This window comes from Sus scrofa, chromosome 1 (genome assembly GCF_000003025.6).
Source record: "Sus scrofa isolate TJ Tabasco breed Duroc chromosome 1, Sscrofa11.1, whole genome shotgun sequence".
In the NCBI taxonomy this organism is placed as follows: Eukaryota; Metazoa; Chordata; class Mammalia; order Artiodactyla; family Suidae; genus Sus; species Sus scrofa.
This window is the reverse complement of record NC_010443.5, coordinates 218826770-218851815: the sequence shown is the minus strand read 5'-3', so window position 1 is coordinate 218851815 and position 25046 is coordinate 218826770. Positions and strand designations below refer to the sequence as shown.

Below are 25046 nucleotides of genomic sequence, written 5' to 3'. Positions count from 1 at the left end.
TCCCCTTCTACATGTAAATCAGGTTATAGTCTCCAAAGGACATTCCCCTGACACTAGCTATTTGGTACTCATGACCCTCTGGGATGGAGAGGACAAAGTTATGTTCCATTATACTGAGAAGGAAGCAGGCTTGGAGAGACTGTTTCTAGCCCAAGGAAACATGGCTGGTAACTGGAGGACAACCTGGTGCTCAACTCTCAGCACCATCATGCCACCTTTCTGTGCAGCCCAAGATGGGAGGAGAGGGTGGACTATAAAGAGACATAAGTCTGGCCCTATCACACTCTGAGAAAAGTTCCAAAGTCTCAATGCAACAGCAGGAATAGAGCCTGGTGTCTTTGGAGTCTCATCCTTGGGCCTGAGCAGTCTAGCAATGACTAACTCATCTGGTCTCTTTCTGTAATTCTCCTCTACCTCCCTCCTCCCCCAACCTAGGCATAGCAACTGTGTCCCTTCCTTTGATCCTAGGGTCCCTCACGTGCAGTCCCTTGCAGTAGAGGCAGCTCATAGCCTCCTAACCAAAGGATCATGCTCTTTTTGAGAAGACTGGTAGGGAAGCAGCTGCCCAGCCAGAAGTAGTTCCCCACCCCTCTGCATCTACATTATGGTCATGTGACCAACTCTGGCCAATGGAATGCAAGGGGAAATGAGGAGTGCCATTTTTGTGCCAAGATAGGTAAGGGTCTAGGGAACCTCCCACACTCTGCTCCTTATGCAATGGTATTACAAATCATTTACTGGAGTTGAGAAGAGAATGAATCCCTGGATTGCCACTTTGGGAAGAGCCACTCAGAACATAAAGGACATAGCATGAACAAGAAATAATCTCATTCTGTTAAACCACTAAGATTTAGGGATTGTTTATATTTAGTAGTTGGCATACGCTAACCAATACATTTCCCTTGAAATTTTTCTACCTGAGAAACTCAAGACCCAGCTCAGATGTCACATCTCAGGGTGCTTCCTCAGTCAGTTGGTCTAGGTTGGGCTCTCTGGCACCTGGTACATAGCTCTTTAACACAGCACTTATTACAGGATATTGCAAGGGTATCCCTACATATTTATCCTCCTTGCTTAGCCTCTAAGCTCCCCCAAAGACAAGAATCATATCCTTTATTTCTCAGCACCTAATATAGTAGGAAACCTAAAAGCGATTAATAAATATCTGCTGACTAAATGACTGAATGGAATGACTCAATATGGTAGGTTCCCAATTCCAACATCACTGAGAGCTCCCTCTGGAAAAGCCTTAGGACTGTGTCAACATTTGGACTCTGGGAGTGTTCCTGCATCACAAAGCTAGAACCCAAAGAAGATGAGCTCCGGATACCCTGACTTTACTGAAGGCTTATATCCTGAATTGTTTCACCTAACCTGGCCTTCTGCTTCCAGCCTCTTTCATATTTCTTGGTGCCCAAGTCACCCCACAAACCTGATACTTTATACTCTGTCTCTCTTCCTGATTTCTGCCTTACATCCTTGGCTATAATCAAAACATGTCTCTTGAGTCACTCTTTTGACTATGTCAAGACACCCTGATACAGACCTTCTTGGACAGTTTCATGCTCCTTTCTGCCAACAGGGCCTCAGCACATGCTGCTCCCTTTGCCAGGGTGCTCCCACTGTGCACTCTATGAAACCAGCCTCTGATACTTTTATTTTAACCTGCTCAACACCCATCATGCTAGATCTTTTTTCATGGGATCCTCCAGATCTATTCTTCGCTTATCTCCATCCTGCTCTTTGTCAGGAGTTTGACCTATATGGACTATACCAACGGGATTCCTTGCTATTGAAATCCATCTAGGATGAGCCAAGAGAAAAGACAACAAAGGGTCAGAGGGAGTGAGGTAAGATGATTTGTTCTCTTGGCTTCCTCCCTCCTGGGTCTCTATGGATTGGTTGTGTCTCTTCTACCGAAAGCCACAGCTCTTGCTGGGGTTCCATCTCTTACAGCTATGACTACTCTTCCAGGTTTCCAGGAACTAGCCCTCACCCTGCCTTAAGTCCAGGGGTGGTAATAGATTCTCACTTGTGCCAGCACCAGGGTGTTTCACCATCCCATGGTGGTTCCCTTAACTCTGCCCACATCTTTGTAAACAATCCTGTTATTTAACTCTCCTAAAATACCTCATTGGGTGTGCCTTTTCTCTCCTGTGGGAACCCCAGCTGATTCACCAACTCATCCTTTGGATCTCAAATAGCTCTCCATCAGTGATGACTTCTCTAATATCTACTCTCCTCCCTGCTAAGTAAAATCTTCCAGCTATATCCTTTCTTTCATCACCTTCTTAACCCCCCCCTTCATAACACTCATCAAAGTCATAATTTTTCTTTCAATGAAGGATTATTTGATTAATTTCTGCTCCCACTCCTGGATTGTAAGCTTTATTAAAGGAGAGGCCTCCATCAGTTTCTTGCTCGTTCATGAACCTCTGAGATTGCACAGGGTCTGGCACATAGTAAAGATATTAAATCTTTGTTAAACAAACTGAATAAATAAAAATGTGTCTCTCTACTGCAGACAGGGAATAGAGCCATGATCCAAAATATTCTGTGCAAATCTGTTAACATCCTAAGAACACATCTTTTACCACTATAACATGTCTACTTCCATCTAGTGATCTTAAGCATCCCTCAGAGGAGGATGACTTAACTTTGACATCACCTTACTATCATTACATTACAATCCAGGTAGTTCTGGTATACAGTGTTCCTCTAGAGAAAGAATCCATCCTGGGTTTCCCCTGGATACATAGGCAATAATTATAGAAATGGCTAATATGGGGCTTAGATGTGGCAGCACCAGAAAACAGTATGAAATCCCTGCCAGGACGAACGGGTAAAGTCAACAATCAGTCCATGTAGCCATGGTCAAAAGTTCTATGAATTTATTTGTAAACAAAGTTTTAAAAATATAAAAAGATAAGGTCATTTCGCTTACACAGATAATTTTAATTACGTGCTCTTATGGTTTCTTGGGCAAAGAAATCCTGTAAAATGTTTGGACAGGGCTAAAAAAATCCCCAAAAGTGTTCAAAGCTATTTATCTGGATTTATTAGGTTAAAAATAACAAAGAATATCCAGGTCCTTATGAAAACATAAAATAAAACTACAGTTGAAATAGAGTAAAAACAAATTATGTACCATTATTTTTATACTTATTAGGTACTATGCTTGTTTAGTACTTTGTAGGCATTACTTTATTTACTCATGATGACAACTATGTAATGTGGGAACTATTGTTACCTTCTCCAGATTATAGATAAAGAGACAGAATCAGATGGAGTTGAAGCTACACACTTAATAAATGGCAGAGATGAGATAAAAACAAATGCATCTAACTCAAACGCTATGTTCTTAGCACTCCCTTCGTTTGCAGTTCTAAGTTATTTTGTGTGCTGCTGAGGCTGCTGAGGCTATACTATTAGTGGTCACATTTAGCCTTTTTTTCACCCCAGAAGTTTATAACTATCCTCTAATAATGAGGCGCTGATAATCCCACAATTAATTCCTCGAGTTATGCCAGTTATTATTTACACATTCTTTCTTTATTTGCTTGAGCATATCAATGGCTGCTCTGAATTGCAATACCCTGTCATTATTGTCTTGAGGAGTATGAGGAGTATGCCTCATACTCCTAGATTGTGTCCTAACGACCTACCACTTTCATTGACATTGCTGCTTCTTCCAGCTATTATCTTATTATATCTGTAGATACCTTCACTGAACCACCCCAAGTTACAAGTACCCCATTCTCTTGCACTGTCATATGTTTTATCATCACTGTTACCTGCCATGGGCTGTCTGTCTACCTGATAGATTTCACCCAGCTCTTCCAACATCCAAACTGTTGACGTACAGGCTAACTGAACAGTTTCCAGGCAGTAACAGAATGAGAGAAATGCACAGCCTATTGCAGCCAACATATCTCTTACTCTGGCTTTTGTCAGAGAATAAAAATTTCAAATCACCTCAAGAGCTGAAGAAGACATCCCATTACGGCTTTTGCAGCTTAGGCTGAAATCTTGCTTAGATAATTAGCACTTTCACTACAGCAGAAGAATTCTGCAGTGATAGCTCTCATAAGAGAACTCTACATCTGCTGTGCAGCAAAACTTGCTTTCAACCAAAGGGTCGCCTGTATTAAATAATGAGTAATTAATACTTAGGAACACCCTTATTTCATTCCACCTAATCTTCTGGCAGAGGATAGATAAACCCATCACCAATCTTTTAACCACCCTTTCACCAGTTCTCCAGCTATTTTTCTTCATTATTATGGAAAACACAAAGATGCTGATTACCCTTAGTTTATCTTACCAGAGTTAACCTCTTCCATAAGCTGCCAGTAGACTCAGACCAGATTACTCAGTTCTAAATCCTTAGGCTTTCATTCATTCATCAGACATCTATTAAGTGCTTCCTATTACCCACTGCACCAAATATTACTAGATGCTGGGAATGCAAAGATCAAAATAATAGGACTATCCAGTTGGGGGAAAAAGGTATGTAGGAAAGAAGCACAATAATGTGTTATAGTGGCAATGATAGTCTTAGATAATGGGCACAGTGAAAGGATGAAGGAGGATTAGTTTAATCTACCTAGGAGTCTGGAATGACTTCACTGAGATGACTTGCGTAGTTAAAATTGAGAGATAAGACAACATCATGCCATTTGAATGGAGGGAGCGGCAGGAACTCCAGGGTGAGAGAGCAGTATGAACAGAGGCACCTAAGAATGATAGAGCCAGTCATATTTGGAAGGCAGTGAATTTCCAGAGAGGCACGATGTGTATGTTAGAGGGAGAAGTGAGGGCATGGTTGAGACCTTAACATGGCAAGAGCAAAAGCTGGAGAAACTGGCTGATGCATGCTCACAGATGATCTTGCATACTAGACTACAAGCTTGGACTTGATCCTCAGGCAAAGAAGGATCATAAAAAAAGTTCTCAATGGAATAATGTTTTCATAATTGTATTTTAGCAGCATCACGGTAGTATCATGGATTGGAGCCCACAAAATCAGTTAGCAAAGTAGACACTGCTGATTCCTAATCAACATCAGTCCCTTCTTCCTTCCTATCAGAACTTCACTTTATTACTTATTTATCCTCCTCCCCATGGTTAACCATCCCCAGTCCCAGGGAGGGATCCTGATCGGGCCAGGGCAATCATACATGGTTGGTTCCATTCCTCTTGTCAGTGCTGGCTTTTACATTTGCAAATTAGCATTGCTAATGAAACTGTGGGGAATCTGCTTGTGGGGTGGGGGTGGGGGGCTACTGGAATGCTTTTCTCTCTTCTAAAACAGACACATAGAAAAGATGCTTCTTCTTTCCTGGACACGGTTAAATTTAAATGTGATGCTCGGAGGAACTGGATTAAAACATCTCAGAGTCACACTACCTCCAACATTTTAGCCATTGTAAATAGGGATTTCCTCCCACTTGAGGCCAAATATATCTTAACTGGTACAAGCAGGGAAACTAATTGGCAAACATTTTCAACATTCCAGGAAGGATACCATAAGAATGAGAACAAAGAATTAGCTATGGGACAGAGGAGAAGAGAAGAGTTGCAAAATTGCTGGGTTAATAGAAGCTAAAAGATGTGGAGACTGGAAAGGAAAAGAAAAAGTCTAGATTGACCCCTGGGTTCCTGGCTTGGGTGATGTTTATAACACCTTGAGTTTATGTGGCATGCCAGAATGGAACATTCGCCTTGCTGGCTGGCCAGAGGGGCCATAGAAATTACATGCACTGGTCTTTGAAAAATAGAGTTGTTTCACTGATGCTATTACCACTGTTTAAGGAGCTGCTGCAGAGGGTTCCTCTATTTCCTCATATTGCTCATGCATACGAGAATACAGTGCCCACCTCATGGGTGCCACATGCATTTTGTCCCTTTCCTCCTACTGCAGTGTCCTTCTTGCTGCCCAGGCATGATGCAAGCACTACCTACAGCACTCACTTGCATGCATACACATCACCTTGAAGAGTAAGGAAGTTAATATATGGGGGCATACTTGACCAGTGGGAGATGGTGGCCACTGGGTAAATCATTCTCCTTCTCTCCCCTAATGAACTATTTGAAAACAGAGTGGCTTCATATGACCTCCCTGAAGGTGCCCTACGATCCCAAGCAATCAGTTTTTTAGCAAGTTGTGGCCAGCTCAGTAATATAGGCCCCTGTACCTGCCCCACTCCTTCCCCACCTCACCCCTGCCTTGCTGAGTCTGTCCTCCTCCAGAAAGTACTAGCACTAAAGACTTTGTTGCATGATCTGTGATTCAGGGAAAGGAGGCTAAGATAATGGTGGTAGTTACACAAAATTCAACATGTTTACTGATGTTTTCCTGTGATTCTGTCTTTTCTGGTTTCCAAACGTCTAAATTCTAAACCTAAACAATCACTCTCAAGTGGAGTGACTGTGTCAATATCTCACATTTAGGAGATTAAGTAAAAAGAAGATTATCAGCACAGGCTCTAAATTCACTGAAGCCTAATTCCTGGTTTAGTGCCAGAAAAGGCCAGGTTCTAGTACAGTACTTGGTTTTGTACAATGTAACTATGTTGGCTTTTTAGGGCCGAATTTGTGGCACATGGAGGTTCCCAGACTAGGGGTTGAATCAGAGCTACAGCTGCTGGACTACGTCATTGCCACAGCAACATGGGATCCGAGCTGTGTCTTTGACCTATACCACAGCTCACAGCAGCACTGGATCCTCGACCCACTGAGCGAGGCCACAGATCGAAACCACATCCTCATGGATACTAGTTGGATTTGTTTCTGATGCACTACGACAGGAACTCCTAACTTTATCTTCTTTATCTACCTACATTCTTATCCTGGAAGGTAGATATTAAAACAAAGACATCTACTTTAGAAGTTACTGTTGCCTAGAATCCTCTACATAAGCCTTCAGCAAAGTCAACAGTTGCTCCAAATTGGCCCTTTATGGCACTGTCTTATAGGCGATGTGAAAGGTTTAGAAATTCAACCTTAGGATGTTTCTAAATTGCTTTTATTTATTTATTTATCTATCTATCTTTTTGTGGCCACACTTAATGGATGCTTCTGGGCTAGGGTCAAATCGAGGCTACAGCTGCTGGCCTAAGCCACAGTCACAGCCACAGCAATGCTAGATCTTAGCCGCATCTGAGACCTACACCACAGCTTGCAGCAATTCCAGATCCTTAACCCACTGAGCAAGGTCAGGGATCAAAACTGCATCTTCACGGAGACTATGTCGGGTTCTTAACCTGCTGAGCCACAACAGGAACTCCATAAAATGCCTTGCTTTTAGTAGGAAGGGAAGCCACCAGGCAGAAGGTAATAGTAAGTAAGCCTATCAAACCATATCAGGGAAATATTAATTTTTCAAATCTCTTCCCCCACCCCCAGTTCCCTCCCATGCACAGCTGAGGCACTGAGAATATCACCTTAGCACTCTGTCCCTTGAATGATTTTGCAAAATTGCCATCTGGTAGGATAGTCATTAGTGCTATCTGCCAGATATTCCTGGTTGTCCTTATGAGCCCAGGACAGAGTAGAATTGTAGTCCCCTGCCCTTTCAAAATTAGGAGTGACCACATGACTTGATTTGGCTTATGGGATGAAGTCAGATGTTAACATGGGTCACTTTCAGGTGGAAGACTCAAGAATTAGGAGTGTGCCTTTGCCACTCTCTCCTTCTCTCTGCAATAGGAACTAGTCCTGTTTCACATAGGGGCTGCTTCCTCAGCCTAGGTCCTGGAGTGAGAACAAGACAAAATACAGTTTTTAGTTAACCCATCATGGATGAAATGAGCAAGATATAAAGCTTTATTGAGTTTAAACCACTGAGGTTTGGGGGTTGATTGTTATAGCAGTATAACCTAGTTTACCCTAACCAGCCCAATTAAGTCATATCCTTGGGGGGGGGTGATGATTTCTGATTCAAATTCCCCAGTATGACCACAGAATTCTGATGCCGTGCTGAGACTCTGTGTAGAGCAGTTTACTGAATTCTCACAGCTACCATCTGTTAAGTGTTCTCAACCCACTTTAAAATTAACCTCCAAAAGATTAAGGTCACATGTCACCATCTTGAAAGGTACAGAGATGGGCCTGGAGCAGAGATATTGACTAGCAAATCCATCTATTGCAGTAAAGCACCCAGCTCCCTCTTTACCAAATGCCCTGAAAAATGGTCTGTGATTGTTGTTTATTCAGCCTTCTTGGCTCTCCTTGAAAGCTGCACTTTGCTTTCATACTAAATGAAAGCATTTTCCTCTGCTGATTCTGGCATCTTTCTCCAGTCGCCTTTGAGGAGCAGATTCTATTCAAACTCAGGAGAATCCTGGCACAGACATGCCATCTGCTTCACTAACATGCAGGAAATCTATGTAGAGGCTTCTTAAGGGATTAAGGGGCCAAAATGATTGGTTAAGACCAAGGTCCATTTTTCACCTCTTTCTCCTCACCTTCGTTACAGAGAATTAACCCTAGGGGTGAGTTGTTGGGATATGTGACCTAACATGAACCTTGGCCTCTGCACTAGGTTGAATAGTGTCCCCCAAAATTCATGCCTACCCAGAACCTGTGAATGTAAGCTTAAGCATAAATAGGGTTTTTATAGATATATCAAATTAAGATAACATCATACTAGATTAGGGTAAGCCCTAAATCCAATATGGCTGGTGTTATTACAAGGAGGGAGAAATGGACATAGAGACACAGACATATGGGGAGAATGCCATGTGACAAAGAAGAGACTGGGGCAGGGGGTGGTACATCTCCAAGTCAAGGAACACCAAGGATTGCCAGCAACCACAAGAAGCTAGGAAGGGGTGGGGGAGGATATTCCCCTGGAGCCTTCAGGGGGAGCATGGGTTTGTTGGCAGCCTTTTTGACTTTTGACCTCTGGAACTGTGGGAGAGTAAATTTATGTTGTTCTAAGCTACCTAGTTGTGGTAATTCATTATGGCAGCCCTAAAAAGCTAAAATAATTCAAGCCAGGAATTTCCATTGTAGCTCAGTGGTAGTGAACCCTACTAGTATTGATGAGGATGTGGGTTTGATCCCTGGCCTCACTAAGTGGGTCAAAGGATTTGGCATTGCCATGAGTTGCAGTGTAGGTTGCAGATGCGGCTCAGATCTGGCATTGCTGTGGCTGTGGCTGTGGCTGGGGTATAGGCCAGTGGCTGCAGCTCCAATTAGACCTCTAGCCTAGAAATTTCCATATGCTTTGGGTGTGGCCCTAAAATAAATAAATAAATAAATAAATAAATAGTCCAAGCCAGTGGGAAATATATCTACACACACACACACACACACACACACACACACACACACACACACAGAGTATATCTACAGATATATATATATAAAATATATGATTGTTTTTTCACTATCACATCCTGCCCCCATACATTTTCCAAAAATCATGTATATAAATAATATAGCAGTTTAATTTTCAACCTAGAACACCTAATGGCTTTATGTTGTTCCCCATATCATGGAACAGTCCTGGCAGTACTGAGTTTGCACATAGCCACCACTTAGTAGCTGTGTACCTTGAAGCAAATTAGTTAAATTTCTGTTTCTTTGGTCCTTTTCTCTACACCTATCACGCTAACAAAATATCTTGAATTTGTCATACGGTGTGGAAGGCATTTCCTATTCTTCCGTGCCCCTCAGCAGTGAACCCCGTTCCTATGCCTGGGGAATCCACCACTTCTGAGGCAGCACCGGCCTCCCCTCAGGAAGCTGCGTGTATCAGATGCTCTTTTCCAGCACCCCTTCAGCTAAAACACTGACATGTCCAGACATGTCTACTGACATGTCTACTGATATGTGCTTTGTCTGTTAGCTGACAGTGTGCAAACTCAAGGACAGCACAGAATCCACTCTGGTGAGGTCATGACTCCCTCCATGTTTAGCGCACAGCATTGGGAGAGTCTAAGGACAACACTCAAGGGTAACACCGAGTGAGGGCTATGCCCACTGTGGTATTCACATCTGGCTGGACTGATGTCTTCCCAACTTCAATTCTGCAACATGATTTTGGCAATTATTTTTGTTCTTGTAGCCTCCAAGCCTAGTTCTCTGATGATCCTTCACCCTTTTAGGAAATTATTTTTTCTTTCTTTTTTTCTGAAACTAGCAGGGTGGTTTTCTACTGCTTGCAGCTAAGAACCCTGATGAACATGCAAGGATTAACTGAAATAGGATTTGCAAAGCATCTAGCAGGAGTCATGAGGTACTTCCTTTCTTCACACTTCCCTGGTCTAAATGCAGATTTTACTGTTATTTACTGGTTAACAAGTGTGGTTGCAAGCTGCACCGCAGGTCAAAGATTAGGTTTGGATCCTGAGTTGCTGTGGATGTGGCATAGCCCGGAAGCTGTGGATGTGATTCAGCCCCTAGCCTGGGAATCCCATATGCCACTGGTGTAGCCCTAAAAAAGCAAAAAAAAAAAAAAAAAAAAAAAAAGTATACAAAATAGCCGAACACTTAAAAGCAGAGAGTAGAATGGTGGTTGTCAGGGGCTAGAGACAGAGGTAAACAGGAAAGCCTTGGTCAAAGGGTACAAAGTTTCAGTTATGTAAGATGAATAATTTTTACTTCCTAGACATCTACCTCACAGTTTATTGCCTATAACTAACAATACCGTACGGTTTCTTAAAATACTGCTAAAAGAGTGAATCCTATGTTGCATCTTCTTATCGCAAAATCATAAGTAGTATTACTATTATAAATAAAGAGGGCAGGAGGAAACTTTTGGAAGTGATTAATACGGTTATGGCCTAGATTGTGGTGATAGTTTCATGGGTATACAGTTATCCCCAAGCTCATCAAGTTATACACATTAAATATGTATGGCTTTTTGTATGTGATTCATACATCACTAAAGAGGTTAAACAATTTTCAGGAAGTAAGACTTGTTTTAACATGTGCAGACATGATTGTTTGGCAGGCCTGTGCTGCAGCCTTTATTCCCATCCATGATTGGAGCTGGGTTTCACTGGTGTGCCAGGTTAATTAACCAAATAAAGTGGAAGAATTTCAGAGCAGAATCAGAGAGATGGACTCAAGGACCTTAAACCAAACTGATGAGAAGCCCACGCCGAAGAAAACTCACCCTGGAAGAGCTAGAAGCTCAGGCTCTGAAAGTCTGAATATCAGCTGACAATCAGAACAGGTTGCTTTGCATGCCTGTTGTTGTTACTTAGGTTTTCTTTTAAGTTTTCAAATCCCTGAATCCCTTCTGTCTAAGCCAACCTCCCATTTGGATGCACTAAGCAGCTGTTGCGACTGGACTGGGGATTCTCTCCTTTGTGGAAATGCCGATTTAAAAAAATAATAAGTTCCCGGCTCCTGCTTACTCTCACAAGTTTCCAGCAACTGGTGCCCTGACAAATGAAGTGTCAAAACATTTCCAAATTAAAACCCTATGGCTCACACAGCCCCACACCCTCAGCAGGATGGACTTTACCTGCTTGTATGGAGCTCACACTAAAAGAAACTAAAAATAGCCAGATGGCAATTAACAGAAACTCTGAGGAGGGGAATGGGGTTCCAGCAGGGTCAGTTTCCTGGATGGATTCCAAATGGAGTTCTCAGCCAGCAGTGCTCTGGCCAAGAAAGTATTTTCATTAAAACTGCATGAAGAAAGAAGCAGAATGAAAAATCAGGATGTGAAAGATTTGAAATTCTTGCAGAAGTGGAAACTACAGCACTATGCCTAGACCATCAGTAATAATTACACTTGCTACCATGGACCGAGCTGCTTTTTTGGGTCATGTACTGGGCACTTCCTAGGCACTGGATCATCTTGGCTTTGCAACAACACTAGGAAGTAGCTACTACTCTTATAGATAAGGAGACGGAAGCCCAGAGACAGTAGATAACTGCCCAGGATCTCAAGGCAGACAGGATAAAGGTCTACAGCAGGTGCATGGTAAGTGGCCAAGCCAGAATCTGAATTCAGTTTTCTGCGGCCAGCACTCACAAACATAACCATGGTGCAATGCTGCTTCATACATGTGTGGGGATGTTTAACTAACTTCAATGTTTTTACTCCACCCTTATGCCCAGAGAAACTAAAGTCTCTTTTGGTAATTTCAGCCAACCTTCTCATGAGCACTACATTTCAGAGGTTATGTATGTGGGCTTTAAAGTAAGACTAACTGGGTTTAAATTCTGGCCTTCTCATTTACTCATTGTATAAAATTAGGTAAATTATCAACATTCCAGGTCTCAGCTCTCTCATCTCTAAAATGGCAAAAATATTTGTCCTTATCTAAATAAAGCTGCAACGAAGATCAAAGAAAACTGCTATAGACCAAATCAATGTTCATACCTTCCAAAATCCATATGGTGAAACCTCAATCCCCAGTGTGATGGTATTTGATGGTCCCTTAGGGAGGCAATTAGATTACAGTGGTGAAACCCTCATGTTGGGATTAGCATCCTTTTAAGAAGAGACAGAGGAGAGCTTGCTTCCTCTTCCTCCCAGCCATGTGGGGATACAGTGAGTGGGCTGCTGTCTGTAAGCCAGGAAATGAGACCTCACTGGACACCAACTCTATAGGCACAGTGATCTTGAACTATGAAAAATCTATGTTTGTCGTTTAAGCCACACAGTTTATGGTATTTTTGTTATACCAGCCTGAATTAAGAGACAGTGTGCATTTTATGGCTGAGTAGAATTCCATTGTGTATATTTGCAGCAACATGGATGGAACTAGAGACTCGCATACTGAATGAAGTAAGTCAGAAAGAGGAAGACAAATACCATGTGATATCACTTATATCTGGAATCTAATATATGGCACAAATGAAGCTTTCCACAGAAAAGAAAATCATGGACTTGGAGAATAGACTCGTCGTTGCCAAGGGGGAGGGGGAGGGAGTGGGCTATATTGGGAGCTTGGGATTAATAGATACAAACTATTGTCTTTAGAATGGATTAGCAATGAGCTCCTGCTCTGTAGCACAGGGAACTATGTCTAGCCACTTCTGATGGAGCATGATAATGTGAGAAAAAAGAATGTATATATGTATGTGTAACTGGGTCACCATGCTGTACAGTTGAAAAAAAACTGTACTGGGGAAATAACAATTAAAAAAGAGAGAGAGAGACAGTGTACAGAAAGCTCTTAGCATGCTGCTTGCATATATCAAGTTCCTTAGTAAATAATTGCCACTGGTATTGATCATTCTAAACATATGAACTTTTGTCATTGCAGCACTATTTACAATAGCCAGGACAAGGAAGGAACCTAAATGTCCATCAACAGAGGAATGGATAAAGAAAATGTAGTACATATATACAATGGAATATTACTCAGCCATATAAAAGAATGAAATAATGCCATTTGTACCAACATGGATGGAGCTAGAAACTATCAAACTAAGTGAAGTTAGACAGTAAAGACAAACATTATATCATCATATGAGATCACCTGTATGTGGAATTTTTTAAAAAAAGGATACAAATGAACTTATTTGCAGAACAGAAACAGACTCACAGACTTTGAAAAACTTACGGTTTCCAAAGGGGACAGACTTTGAAAAACTTACGGTTTCCAAAGGTGGGTGGGAGAGATGGATTGGGTTTGGGGATTGGCAAATGCACACCGAGGTCTATGGAATGACTGGCCAATGCAGACCTGATGTATAGCACAGAGAACTCTACCCAGTATTCTGTGATAATCTCTGTGGGAAAAGAAGCTGAGAGAGAATGGGTATGTGTATATGCATGACTGAGTCACTTTGTTGTACAGTATAAATTATCGCAACCTTGTAAATTACCTATAATTCAATAAAACTTAAACTAAAAAATAAACCTATGCCCTTTTGGGTAATCAATTTCAGTGAGAAAGAATACAAGAGCTTAGTGAAAAGGTAGCATCCTCCATGTATTCACAGGCATTATTCTAGGAGGGTCTTCAGTATGATGAGGAGAGAGGAGGATTTCAAAACATTTTGGATTTGTGGTGGATTTGGTAGTTTTGAAGTTAGTGTGACTAACCATCTTAGTTTGTCTGGGACTGAGGAGATTCTTGGGACATTAAAACTACGACAATTTGTTCTTTCAGTTTCCAGAGGGGAAGAGACGCTTACTCCCAAGATCAAGCAGTACTAGAAGTAAGAAAGGTCATCTCCCCTTCCTCTTTTTCCCTCCTAATAAGAGTGAAATGGGGATGCAGGGAAATGGTTTGAGCTTTCATGGCACTTGCACTTGGAAGGGGCCAGCCTGCCCAACCTCTACCCAAACATGTGTCTTGAGTTCCCCATGGGACGCCTGTTGGGAAGGCTCTGGACTTGTTGGGGAGACCGGCTATTCAGCATATAAGTGACTAGAAAAGTTCGGTTTAGGAGGAAAAAAGTAGGAAGCTTTATTTGGACACAAGTCCAAGCCCCATTCTGCAAACAACATTGCCAACAGTAAAGCTGATATTGTCATGTCTACCTGACATCTGTGTCTATTTCTAAATTGGTTTAGAACTCAGAGGGGGAAAGGGATATAATTAATTATCAATCATGTGATTAATTAGCACCTTCATAAACCCCAACAGATGGATGCCTATTTTATTTTACTGGCAGGAGGACTATTTTCAGGCTGGCAGGAAAAAGGTGTTTTGTAGAATCAAAGGAGGTTAGAGGTAGGAGTGACCTTACAGGTGATCTGGTCCAATATCTGTTTTTATAGATGAGAAGATATACAAATGAAATGGTTAAGCGACATAATTTATGTGAAATTCTGTGACAAAGTCATCAAATGCAAATTTTTAGTGTGATTCATAGTTTGGGGAATGGTCTTTAGAAGCTATAACCAGAATTAAAAACAGAATATAAATAATACCAAAAATAGATTATAGATAATTGAAAACAGATTACTGACTAAAACTAAGCAATTACAGAGGGAGAGAAAATTCCCCAAATAAAAGTATTACCCCTAGGAAACCTACTTAAACCATGGTGAAGCAATCAATAGTTGAGCATTGAATGCTTTTTTTTTTTTAATTGGCGAGAAACTTCTAAAAGTTAGGTCAGTAAGACTGCTTACCCACAGCATTGAATATCAGGTCCGGTGTCAAAAGAAACAAGTTTTTCCTGTCCATCCTCATCCTGTCCGCCTACATAACCTGGTCTTCCTCATTGGGAATGTTTTTCTTGCTGCTAACCTGGAACATTCAACTGGCAAAGCAAGGTTCCTGGTACCCCAAGATATATGAGACCTTTTGGTCAAATATGGCCTTTTCTGGTCTTGCCTTTGTCTCTTACCATCATCCTCACCCATCAGAGCACCTCCATTTGGAAACGTCTGGTGAGGGGTAAGCCAGAGAGGAAGCCCACTTCAGCTTGGCTCTCCCACTGAATACAGATGTAAAACCTGCACTGAATACACTGAACAGCTACTTGAAGCCTCTGAAAAGTAAACTGTAGCAGGGAGATTGGGGAATGACCAGAACTAAAAATACTGCTGATCCAGTATCCCTTTACCCTTACCCATGGTGGGAACTCAACATACTGGAAGTGGACACTAGGGTGCAGGCAAGACAGCTCTGCAGATGTCCGTCTCCTGTTCTGGCTCCAGCTGCAGGAAAGGGAATTCCTAACACTCAAAAGGAGTGGGGAAATCCTATTTTCCTTTTGCTCTTATTTTTTCTTTCCCTCTGCCCTCCCCTCTCCTCCTTTTCCCTTCCCTCCTGACTTTTCCTTTCCTTTCCTCCTTTCTTCTATGATCCAGCCCCCATAAATCTTGGTGGGGGGAGGGTCACAGAGTCACATCAGCCCAAACAATGAGAGAAGGAAAACTTCCTCTGCATTCTGTGGGTGTAATTTTCAATGGCTGGGTCCAAGGCCCATTGCTTTTTCCCTCTCTTTGCCCTCTCTCTGCTTGGCAATAGCCAGGAAAAGTCATGGACATGCACGGCAGAGTGAGCTTTGTGTCCAGAGACTAAAAAGCAGTCCCAGGGAACCAGAAAGTACAGGAGATATGATGGAGAGGAAGGCACTGCGCAAAGAAACTCCAAAAAGTGTTTTTTAAAAATAAATTCCTGGGCTCACCCTCAAACTTTACAAGTAAAAATCTGATCTGACTTATCAGCACATCAAAACTCTGAGAATTTCGCCTCTGTGCCAGACTTGACCACTGGGAGATGTGCATGTGGGGTAGATCGTTAGTAACACCACTAAGGCTTTTGAAAAGTGACCTGACAGAGGAACCACAGCCCTCAGAAAATCAACTAGTGGCATGGAACATGCAGCCTGAACCTGACCAGGCCGAATGAATCCTAAATCAGAAATATAAACACTCTCCATAGGCTTTGAATAACCCAGAATCTCCTAACATAATATTCACAATGTACGGAAAACAATCTGAAATTCCTTGGCACATGAAGAATATGGAAAATATCAATTCCCTGGGAACACATAATCAACTGACAGGAACACAGCAGTGACACAGATGTTAGAATTAGCCGACAAAAAATTTCAGGTAGCTATTATAGAAAAGCTCCAACCAACAATCATGAACATCACTGAAATCAAGGGAAAAATAAATAGAGTCTCAGTCAAGAACTATATGACGCAGGAGTTCTTATTGTGGGTCGGCAGTAATGAACCCAACTAGTATCCATGAGGACACGGGTTTGGTCTGTGGCCCTTTTCTCAGAGGGTTAAGGATATGGCGTTGTCATGAGCTGTGGTGTGGGTCACAGGTATGGGTTGCAGATGTGTCTCAGATCCCATGTTGCTGTGGCTGTGGCAAGGCCAGCAGCTGTAGCTCTGATTTGATCCCTAGCCTGGAAACTCCATGTGCTGTGAGTGTGGCCCTAAAAGAAAGGCGGTGGGGATGGGGTGGGGGGAGAGATTAAAAAAAAGAGAAATATATGACATAAAAAGAGCCAAATGGAAACTTTGGGATTGAACAGTATGATAGCCAAAATTAAAAAAAGCTCTGATGGCCTCAAGAGCAGAATGGACAGGACAGCAAAAGCAAGCCATGTGCAAATCAACTTCTAGCTGGGGTCCTATTTATCTCTACTCTTTCGTGTGTCTTCTGTCTGCTTTAAATAACTATTTTGGGGTAGCAAACCACATCAACATTTAGTGGCTTAAATTAGAACCAATGCATGATTTCTCCCAACTGTGGGAGGGCTAGGCAGTTTCTCTGTTGGTCTTGCCTGGACACATTCATGTTTCTGCATTCAGCTGGACAGGTGGTTGGACTGGAAGGTACAGGCTGGCCTCACTCAGAGGTCTGGAAGTTGGTGACGGCTGTTGGCCAGACTGACTCACTCCTTCTCCAGGTGACTTCCCAACCTCCAGCAGGCTAGACTGTGCTTCCTCACAATATAGTGGTCTCAGGGTTCTATGAGGGGGAGCGCAGAAACCACTAGGCTCACGAAGGCCTAGGCTCTGAAATTCATACATCACCTCTGCCATATTCTGTTAATTAAAGTACATCACAAGGATTGCATAGAAATAACGGATTAAAAAACTAAACTCTCCTAATGAAAGGGACAGCTACACAACTTTGCAAATGGGTGTGGACAAAGGGATTGGGATCCTTTTTTCAATGTCCTACCACATTCCTCCAGGGGAATTAACACTGCAAATCTCAAAAACCTTGAATCTACAATTACTATGGTGGTAGAAGATTATGAGGCTCAGAGAAATGTAGTGCTTTGCCTAAGATCACAGAACTAGTTAGGGGTGAAAAATGAAGCTAGACCCAGTGACCACTCACTGGCCAGTAATCTTATTTCTGAGTTGAGCTATCAAGTATTTGGAACACTTTGGCTATTTAACAGGTAGGAAAATAATGGACAACACTTGTATAGTGTGCTAGCAATCATCCATCATTCAGATCCACTTTGTAAAGGAAATAAATGCAGGCACTTGCAGAGTCCATGAAAAAAATTGAAGTAAAGCGATACAATAAGAGCTATTCATCATGTAGCAATAAAGCTCCTAACCTGTTCTGTGCACCAAAACAGAGTGCATTCAGTCTCTTGAGTTCCTGGCGCTCAAAGCTTAATTTCTTTATTGAGGTAAAATTCACATAACATAAAATTAACCATTAACCATTTTAAAGTATATGATTCAATGGTTTTCGGTACATTCACTATGTTGTGCAACCATTACCTCTATCAAGTTCTAAGACATTTTCATAACCCCTAAAAGACAAGTTTGTACCCATAGCAGCTACTCCCCACATGCCCCTCCCCCAGCCCCTGGGGACCACAAGTCTGCCTTCTCTCTATGGAGTTCTATTCTGGATGTTTCATATAAATGGAATCATATGAGCTTTTGTAACTGGCTTCTTTCACTGAGCATGTATGTTTTCATGCTTCATCCACATGGAAGCACATATCAGCATTGCATTTCTCTTTATGAATAAGAGAATTATAATATTCATAATATTCCACTGTATGGATATACCACATTTTTAAAGTCTATTTTTCAGTTGATGGGCATTTAGATCACTCCCATTTTTTGGCTTCCCTGAATAGTGCTGCTATGAACATTCACGTGCAAATAGTTGTTTGAATACCTGCTTTGATTTCTTCTAGGGTGGGCATATAGTTAGAAGTGGAATTTCTGGGTCATATGGTCATTCTATCCAAGCTTAATTTTGAGTCTAGTTTTTGAAAAGGCTTTTTAAACTGGTTTGAGATTAATGACCTGCTACCAGCATTACCTTATCTCTAAAGTCTGTGTGGTTCTGGAGGATGGCTTTGTGGTAAGTGGCTGTCCTCACAAAATCTTGCATCATGTTCTGCTGCTGGGAAAGGCAGCCATAAAACTGCAAGGGAAAGAGAAGGAGAGGGAGGGTAAACAAGCCATGAGGCAGCGTGCCCCTGAGCATCTGGTTCTTACCGCCACTGTGGTCAAGGCAGGTTTGGTCTACCACACAGGGGAGCTGAGGCTCTGAGAGATGAGTGACTTTTCCACACTGGCCCTATATGTAATGCCCAGAACTCTAAGTAGACCCCAGACTTTTTGAAGTTGCTCTATACAATGGATTCAGGCCTGGATCTTGACCAGATTGGTGCCTGGGGGTCCTTTCCAAAACAGAGGCTGAGAGACCACAGATCAACAATAACAGAGATCATACAGTAATTTCGTATTTAGTTTTTGGAGGTATTCCCATACTGTTTTCCATAGTGGTTGTACCCATGGAGTGGATAAGCAATGAGATCCTGCCGTATATCACAGGGAACTATATCCATTCACTTGTGATGGAATTGATAGAGGATACTATGAGAAAAAAAAATGTATATATATATGTATAACTTGGTTGCTTTGTTTTATAGCAAAAACTGACAGAACATTGTAAATCAGCTATAATAAAAAATTTAAAAAAATAAACAAAATAATAGCAGAGATAAGAGGTGGATGGCTCTGATGAGTCCCATCAGCCCAGAGGGAAAGATAGGTCTTGGAGAGAAATTCCAGATGAGGGTGGGGGTGGGTAGAAGGGAGTGCAGGTGGTGATCCTGATAAGACAAGCCAGCTGGGTGCTGCAGTGCCCTATAAATCCATGAGCACTGACAGTCAGTACTAAATACCATCACTATTGGCCATCATTGAAGAGTTTTCTATGTGCCAGGCATGCTGAGAGTTCCCCATACATCTTCTTTTTTTTTTTTTTTTTTTTTTTTTTTTGGTCTTTTTGTCTTTTTGTTGTTGTTGTTGTTGCTATTTCTTGGGCCGCTCCCGCGGCATATGGAGGTTCCCAGGCTAGGGGTTGAATCGGAGCTGTAGCCACCGGCCTACGCCAGAGCCACAGCAACGCGGGATCCGAGCCGCGTCTGCAACCTACACCACAGCTCACGGCAACGCCGGATCGTTAACCCACTGAGCAAGGGCAGGGACCGAACCCGCAACCTCATGGTTCCTAGTCGGATTCGTTAACCACTGCGCCACGACGGGAACTCCCCCATACATCTTCTGATCAAAATTAAATCACCACAACAATCACATGAAGTATGTGCCTCAGCTGTGGAAACTGAGGCCCAGGAAGATGCAGAAACTTGCCCAAGTCCTGAGAGTTCGCTAAGTTACAGTGAAGATTCCAATCCAGACAATGCTACTGCTGCCACTCAGAGACCACACTCTAGAAACCACTGCACTCTCTTCTCCACGCCCCACCCTGCCCAGGGATAGTCACAGGCAGGTATCACTTTGAAAAGACTCAATGCCACCTGGAAGTACTGTGCGGCAGATGCCTCTTCTGTCCGCTGGCTGAACGCTGAGTATTCCTTTTTCTCACGCCGGCATCTTTTCAAGGTATTTGCAAATGCACTGAGTTCTGCAAGGAGGAGAGAGAAAGAGAGAGAGAAAAAAAAAGGCAGATCCATTTCTACACCTTAAGAACCAGAGGACTCACCACTGCACTCTTTACAAAATTCCAACTGAGAAAATATTAGAAGATTAAAACAGCGCATTCACCCCAGAATATACACATGATAAGGAATGGCAAGGTGGAAATGGGTACTACTCTGAGGTGTGACACCCTTATTTACACTTGTCAGAGATATTTGCATTCAGAAATGTCAAGTGAGAGAGCGTAATGGAACACAGACAAAGTCTGGGCTCAGCCAATTCTCCTGGCACTGTGCTAACAAAGCTTAGACGCTTATTTCTCAGTATGTGCTCTGGGGAAGGTGATTGCTGATGATAAGAAAAATAATATATATGTGAATGAAAAATATATACGTATATAAGTGAATATAAATATATATATATAGAATCTCATTTTATTATAGTGGGGTTTGTTCCTTTTTTTGCATTTAGTATTTTCCTGGTGTATAGAGAAAAGGTAAAATAACTGGAGATATGTGAATACGAGGGAATACTTTCTATCACTTGAAGAAAAAAATACAGAAGTGAAAGCTCAAAAAGTCCCAGAAGTGACATGACTAACAGATACCATAGCACGAACAGTTGTCAAATTCTGTGACTTCTGCCTTAGAAGTGTCTCTCAAATCCTGCCCAGTGGTCCTCACTGCCTGTGGTTTCTCCTCTGGTGTTGTGACCAGGCCTCTCCCTTCCAGCCTGTGTTGGATTCCTCATGCCCCTCCAGTCTCAATGCACATTGAACTGAAGGCCCTCACACTCTGTCTGCCCCCTGTGTGTGCCCTCTACACCCCCTCTTCACACACAAGACCAGCACTATGCCCTATGCTCCCATCATGCTGAAGCACTTACAAATTTTCAGGTCAACCTGGTCCTGGCCTCTTCTTGACTCTGAAACCCTGTCTCTCCTGTTTAGATTCCCTTTTGACATCAAACCCCTATCAGTTCTCCAAGATCCCGTGCAATGAGCAGTCCCTCATTGCTGTGTTCTGGAACATCCCCACAGGCAGAACTAAGTGCTGTAATACAATTGGGCCTCAACAGTTGGTGACAGATCAGAATCACCAAGGAAGAATTTTTTTTTTTTTTTTTGCTTTTTTAGGGTCACACCTGAGGCATATGGAGGTCCCCAGGCTAGAGGTCCAATAGGAGCTACAGCTGCCAGTCTACACCACAGGCACAGCAACGCGGGATCTTTAACCCACTGAGTGAGGCCAGGGATTGAACCCGCAACCTCATGGTTTGGTTCCAAGTAGGAGTCGTTTCTGCTGCACCATGATGAGAACTCCCTGAAAGAAGTTTTTAATTTTTTTTTCAATGTAGATGCTGGACTCTGGTCCTATATTGCATAATTCAGTGCACTAGTCGGGGAAGGGGAGCAAGGCCTCTCTTTTTTTTTCAAAAGTGCACAGTTGCTCTCATCTCATCATCATAGTTCATATTTTACTGAATTTATCAATTTTTTAAAAATGTCCATCTCTCTGTCCTTATCAAACTGTTTTAGAGCATGGTTGAGAGAGGGGTTCAAGCCTTATTTATCTCTGGTCTTCAGAATATAGTGCTAACATAGCAGCCAATGAACAATAGGGCAAAAGTGTGAATTCAACAAATTTGGGGAAATGACGAATGAACTTGGTGAAACTATTTCAGTTCATTTTCAACAGATGAAAGGATTAAGAACATATATAACATATAAATTCAATGGAATATCATTCATTTACGAGAAAGGAGGAAATTCTGCCACTGTCAACAACATGGCTGAACCTTGTTGGCATTATGTTAAGTTAAATAAGCCAGACTAAGGACTATAAATACAATATAATATCACTTACATGTGAAATTCTTTTTTTTTTTTTAGTCAACCTTAGAGAAACAGAGGAGAAAAGTGGCAGTCAGGAGGAAGTAAGTGGTGGGGGAAATAGGAAGAGGTTGGTAAAGGGGTACAAACTTTCGGCTATAAAATAAATAAGGTCTGAGTGTCTCATGTAGAACAGAGTGACTACATTTGTTATCACTGCATTGTATAACTGAAATTTGCTAACAAAGAACTTAAGTGTTCTCACCAAAAAAGTAATAATCATGTAAAACAAAATTAAATTCTCAGACACACTGAAAGCAAAGATGATACTAAAAAAATATTTATCCAGCTCCAATCTCCTGGCACCTCTCCAGTTCCCTCTGAGTTCTAGGAGATTGCCAGCAGTGGTTTGTGTCACCCATCTGTGAGTTCTTTGAGTCCTGGACCTCTTGACTCTTTGAGCTTTCAAAGCCTATGGTAAATTCATTTGTCCAATAAATAGTCTTTGGAATATTCTCTATAGCTTCAAGTCTCCATCCTTTGGAGAAAATTTGAACTGTAATACAGCCGAAAGTAATGGCTTCCTAATGTAGTGAATAGGATGTGTGGCAAGTTGTAATGTATCACTTTGGGTTTAAAAGCAAGATTTTGATTATAAAGTAACAAGGCTCATCTGCTTGTGTACCTCACCAAATGTCTCCAAAGGAAAACGCGAAGAGAAGCTGCAAAGAAGGTTTATGTTATACCATGCAATACATAAAGAGCTCTCCAAAATAAATACTAATTCAGATGTATCAACTCTGTGTTTTCTATTTTTAAAAAATCCAATCTCAGTACATTATAGACACTATAATCAAAACTCTATAATCCTGGACAGGGACCAAATTTGACAAACCTAAAATCAGGGTCTCTAGTTTGACAAGTTTGGGATGCATTTATGGAATTTAGGAAATTAGAAGTCAGATCTTGGCCAGCCCGGAGATCAGCATCAATTAACTTCTGCCTATTGTAAATTATGTCACAACGGCTGCCAGGGGAATGTTCTCTTCACAAGTTACCTTCACCTTTATTTTAATGGTGGTATACATGTGTGTAAATAAAGGAAATGTATGTGTTTCCACATGATGTATGAAGAGAGAAAAAAAATCACATTTTACAAAGGAAACGAAATTTAATTGGTGATTTCTCTCCACCCCTCAGCCTCCAGAAGAAAGGACCCTGGTAATTACTGAGGACACTGTGCTGGTCCATTTGGGCTGCTATAACAGAGTACCATCATCAGGCTGGTTTATAAATGATGGAAGTTCATTTCTCATAGCTCTGGAAGCTGGAAGTCTGAGGTCAGGATGCCAGCCTGTTCATGTTGTCTGAGCTGGAGAATACAGGCTTCAGGCTGTGTCTTCCATGTGGTGGAAGGGCCAAGAGAGCCCTCTGGGGTCTCTGTTATAAGGACATTTATCTCAGAAATTCCTGTCATGGAGTTCCCGTCATGGTGCAGTGGTTAACGAATCCGACTAGGAACCATGAGGTTGCAGGTTCGGTCCCTGCCTTTGCTCAGTGGGTTAAGGATCCGGCGTTACCATGAGCTGTGGTGTAGGTTGCAGACACGGCTCGGATCCCACGTTGCTGTGGCTCTGGCGTAGGACAGTGGCTACAACTCTGATTCGACCCCTAGCCTGGGAATCTCCATATGCCGCGGGAGCGGCCCAAAGAAAGAGCAAAAAGACAAAAAAAAAAAAAAAAAAAAAAAAAAAAAAAAAAAAAAAAAAAAAAAAAAAAAGAAAGAAAGAAAGAAAGAAAGAAAGAAATTCCTGTCGTGGTGCAGCAGAAACAAATACAACTAGTATCCATGAGGATGTAGGTTCAATCCCTGGCCTCGCTGAATGGGTTAAGGATCTAGTGTTGCTCTGAGCTGTGGTGTAGGTCTCAGACACAGCTCAGATCTGGTGTTGCTGTGGTTCGGGTATAGGCCAACAGCTACAGCTCCGATTTGACTCCTAGCCTGGGAACTTCCTTATGCCACAGGTGTGGCCCTAAAAATCCAAAAAAAAAAAAAAAAAAAAAAAAAAAGGCAAAAAAGAAAAACCCCAAAAGGACATTAATCTCATTTATGAGGGTGGAGCCTTCATTGCCTAATCATTCCCCACCTACACCTGAGACTGCTATGCCTTTCTCTAGAAACACACACACACACAGGGTAGATCTGTACAGGAAATTTTCTGAAATTGTTTGCATTTATCTACCTGGGGGAGGAGGAATGAAGAAGGAATGGAAACTTTCTTATGTGAATATTATGGTCCTTTTCATTAATAATAATACTGACATTTAGGAGTTCAGATAGTGAATAAATTTTAAAATGCATCATAGACCAAAGATAATTTGGTTCTGCCACTAACACCTAACTAGAACTTTTTGATTAATTAAACTTTCACTCTAAATAAGATAGATCAACTGGGACCAAATAGTTAAGTTCACACACCTCTGATTAGGAACTAAATAAGACAAAATAAGCCCTTGCTTTTAAGGGCCATGAAACGAGGAAAAGGAGAATTGGAGGGAGGCACATGGTCAGAATTGCTCCCTTTTATAAATATTGACTACAGCAGAATAACTATCTATTACTTCTTTAGCTACCCAGTAAAAAAGACCTTAATTTGGCAAATTTGAAATGATGGGATAAAGGGAATTAAGGTGGACTATTTACAAAGTATCCAAATCAGCCCCAAAGCAGCTCTGCAACAATGTCTACATTTTGGCTAAAAAAAAAAAAAAAAAATCCACACCATGATCCATGATTACCATATTATCAGTTGTGGATTTCCTGGTAAATTTTGGGATGTGTGGCCCAAATAGTTGAGGCAATTAGACAGGTATCACCCCCTTC

General features: G+C 41.8%; 1 protein-coding gene across 3 annotated transcripts in view; it reads right to left on the bottom strand.

Annotated features, from left to right (window-relative positions):
- Positions 1 to 25046, bottom strand: part of LOC106509183 (histone-arginine methyltransferase CARM1-like) — a 268219-nt gene that overhangs the window by 92855 nt on the left and 150318 nt on the right. For all 3 annotated transcript variants that reach the window (XM_021064264.1, XM_021064249.1, XM_021064260.1), the window contains exons 3-4: positions 20211 to 20317; positions 18704 to 18808 (exon numbers count right to left, since the gene is read on the bottom strand). In XM_021064264.1, coding sequence (XP_020919923.1) covers positions 18704 to 18808; positions 20211 to 20317 — 212 coding nt within the window. The remainder of the gene's footprint in view (positions 1 to 18703; positions 18809 to 20210; positions 20318 to 25046) is intronic.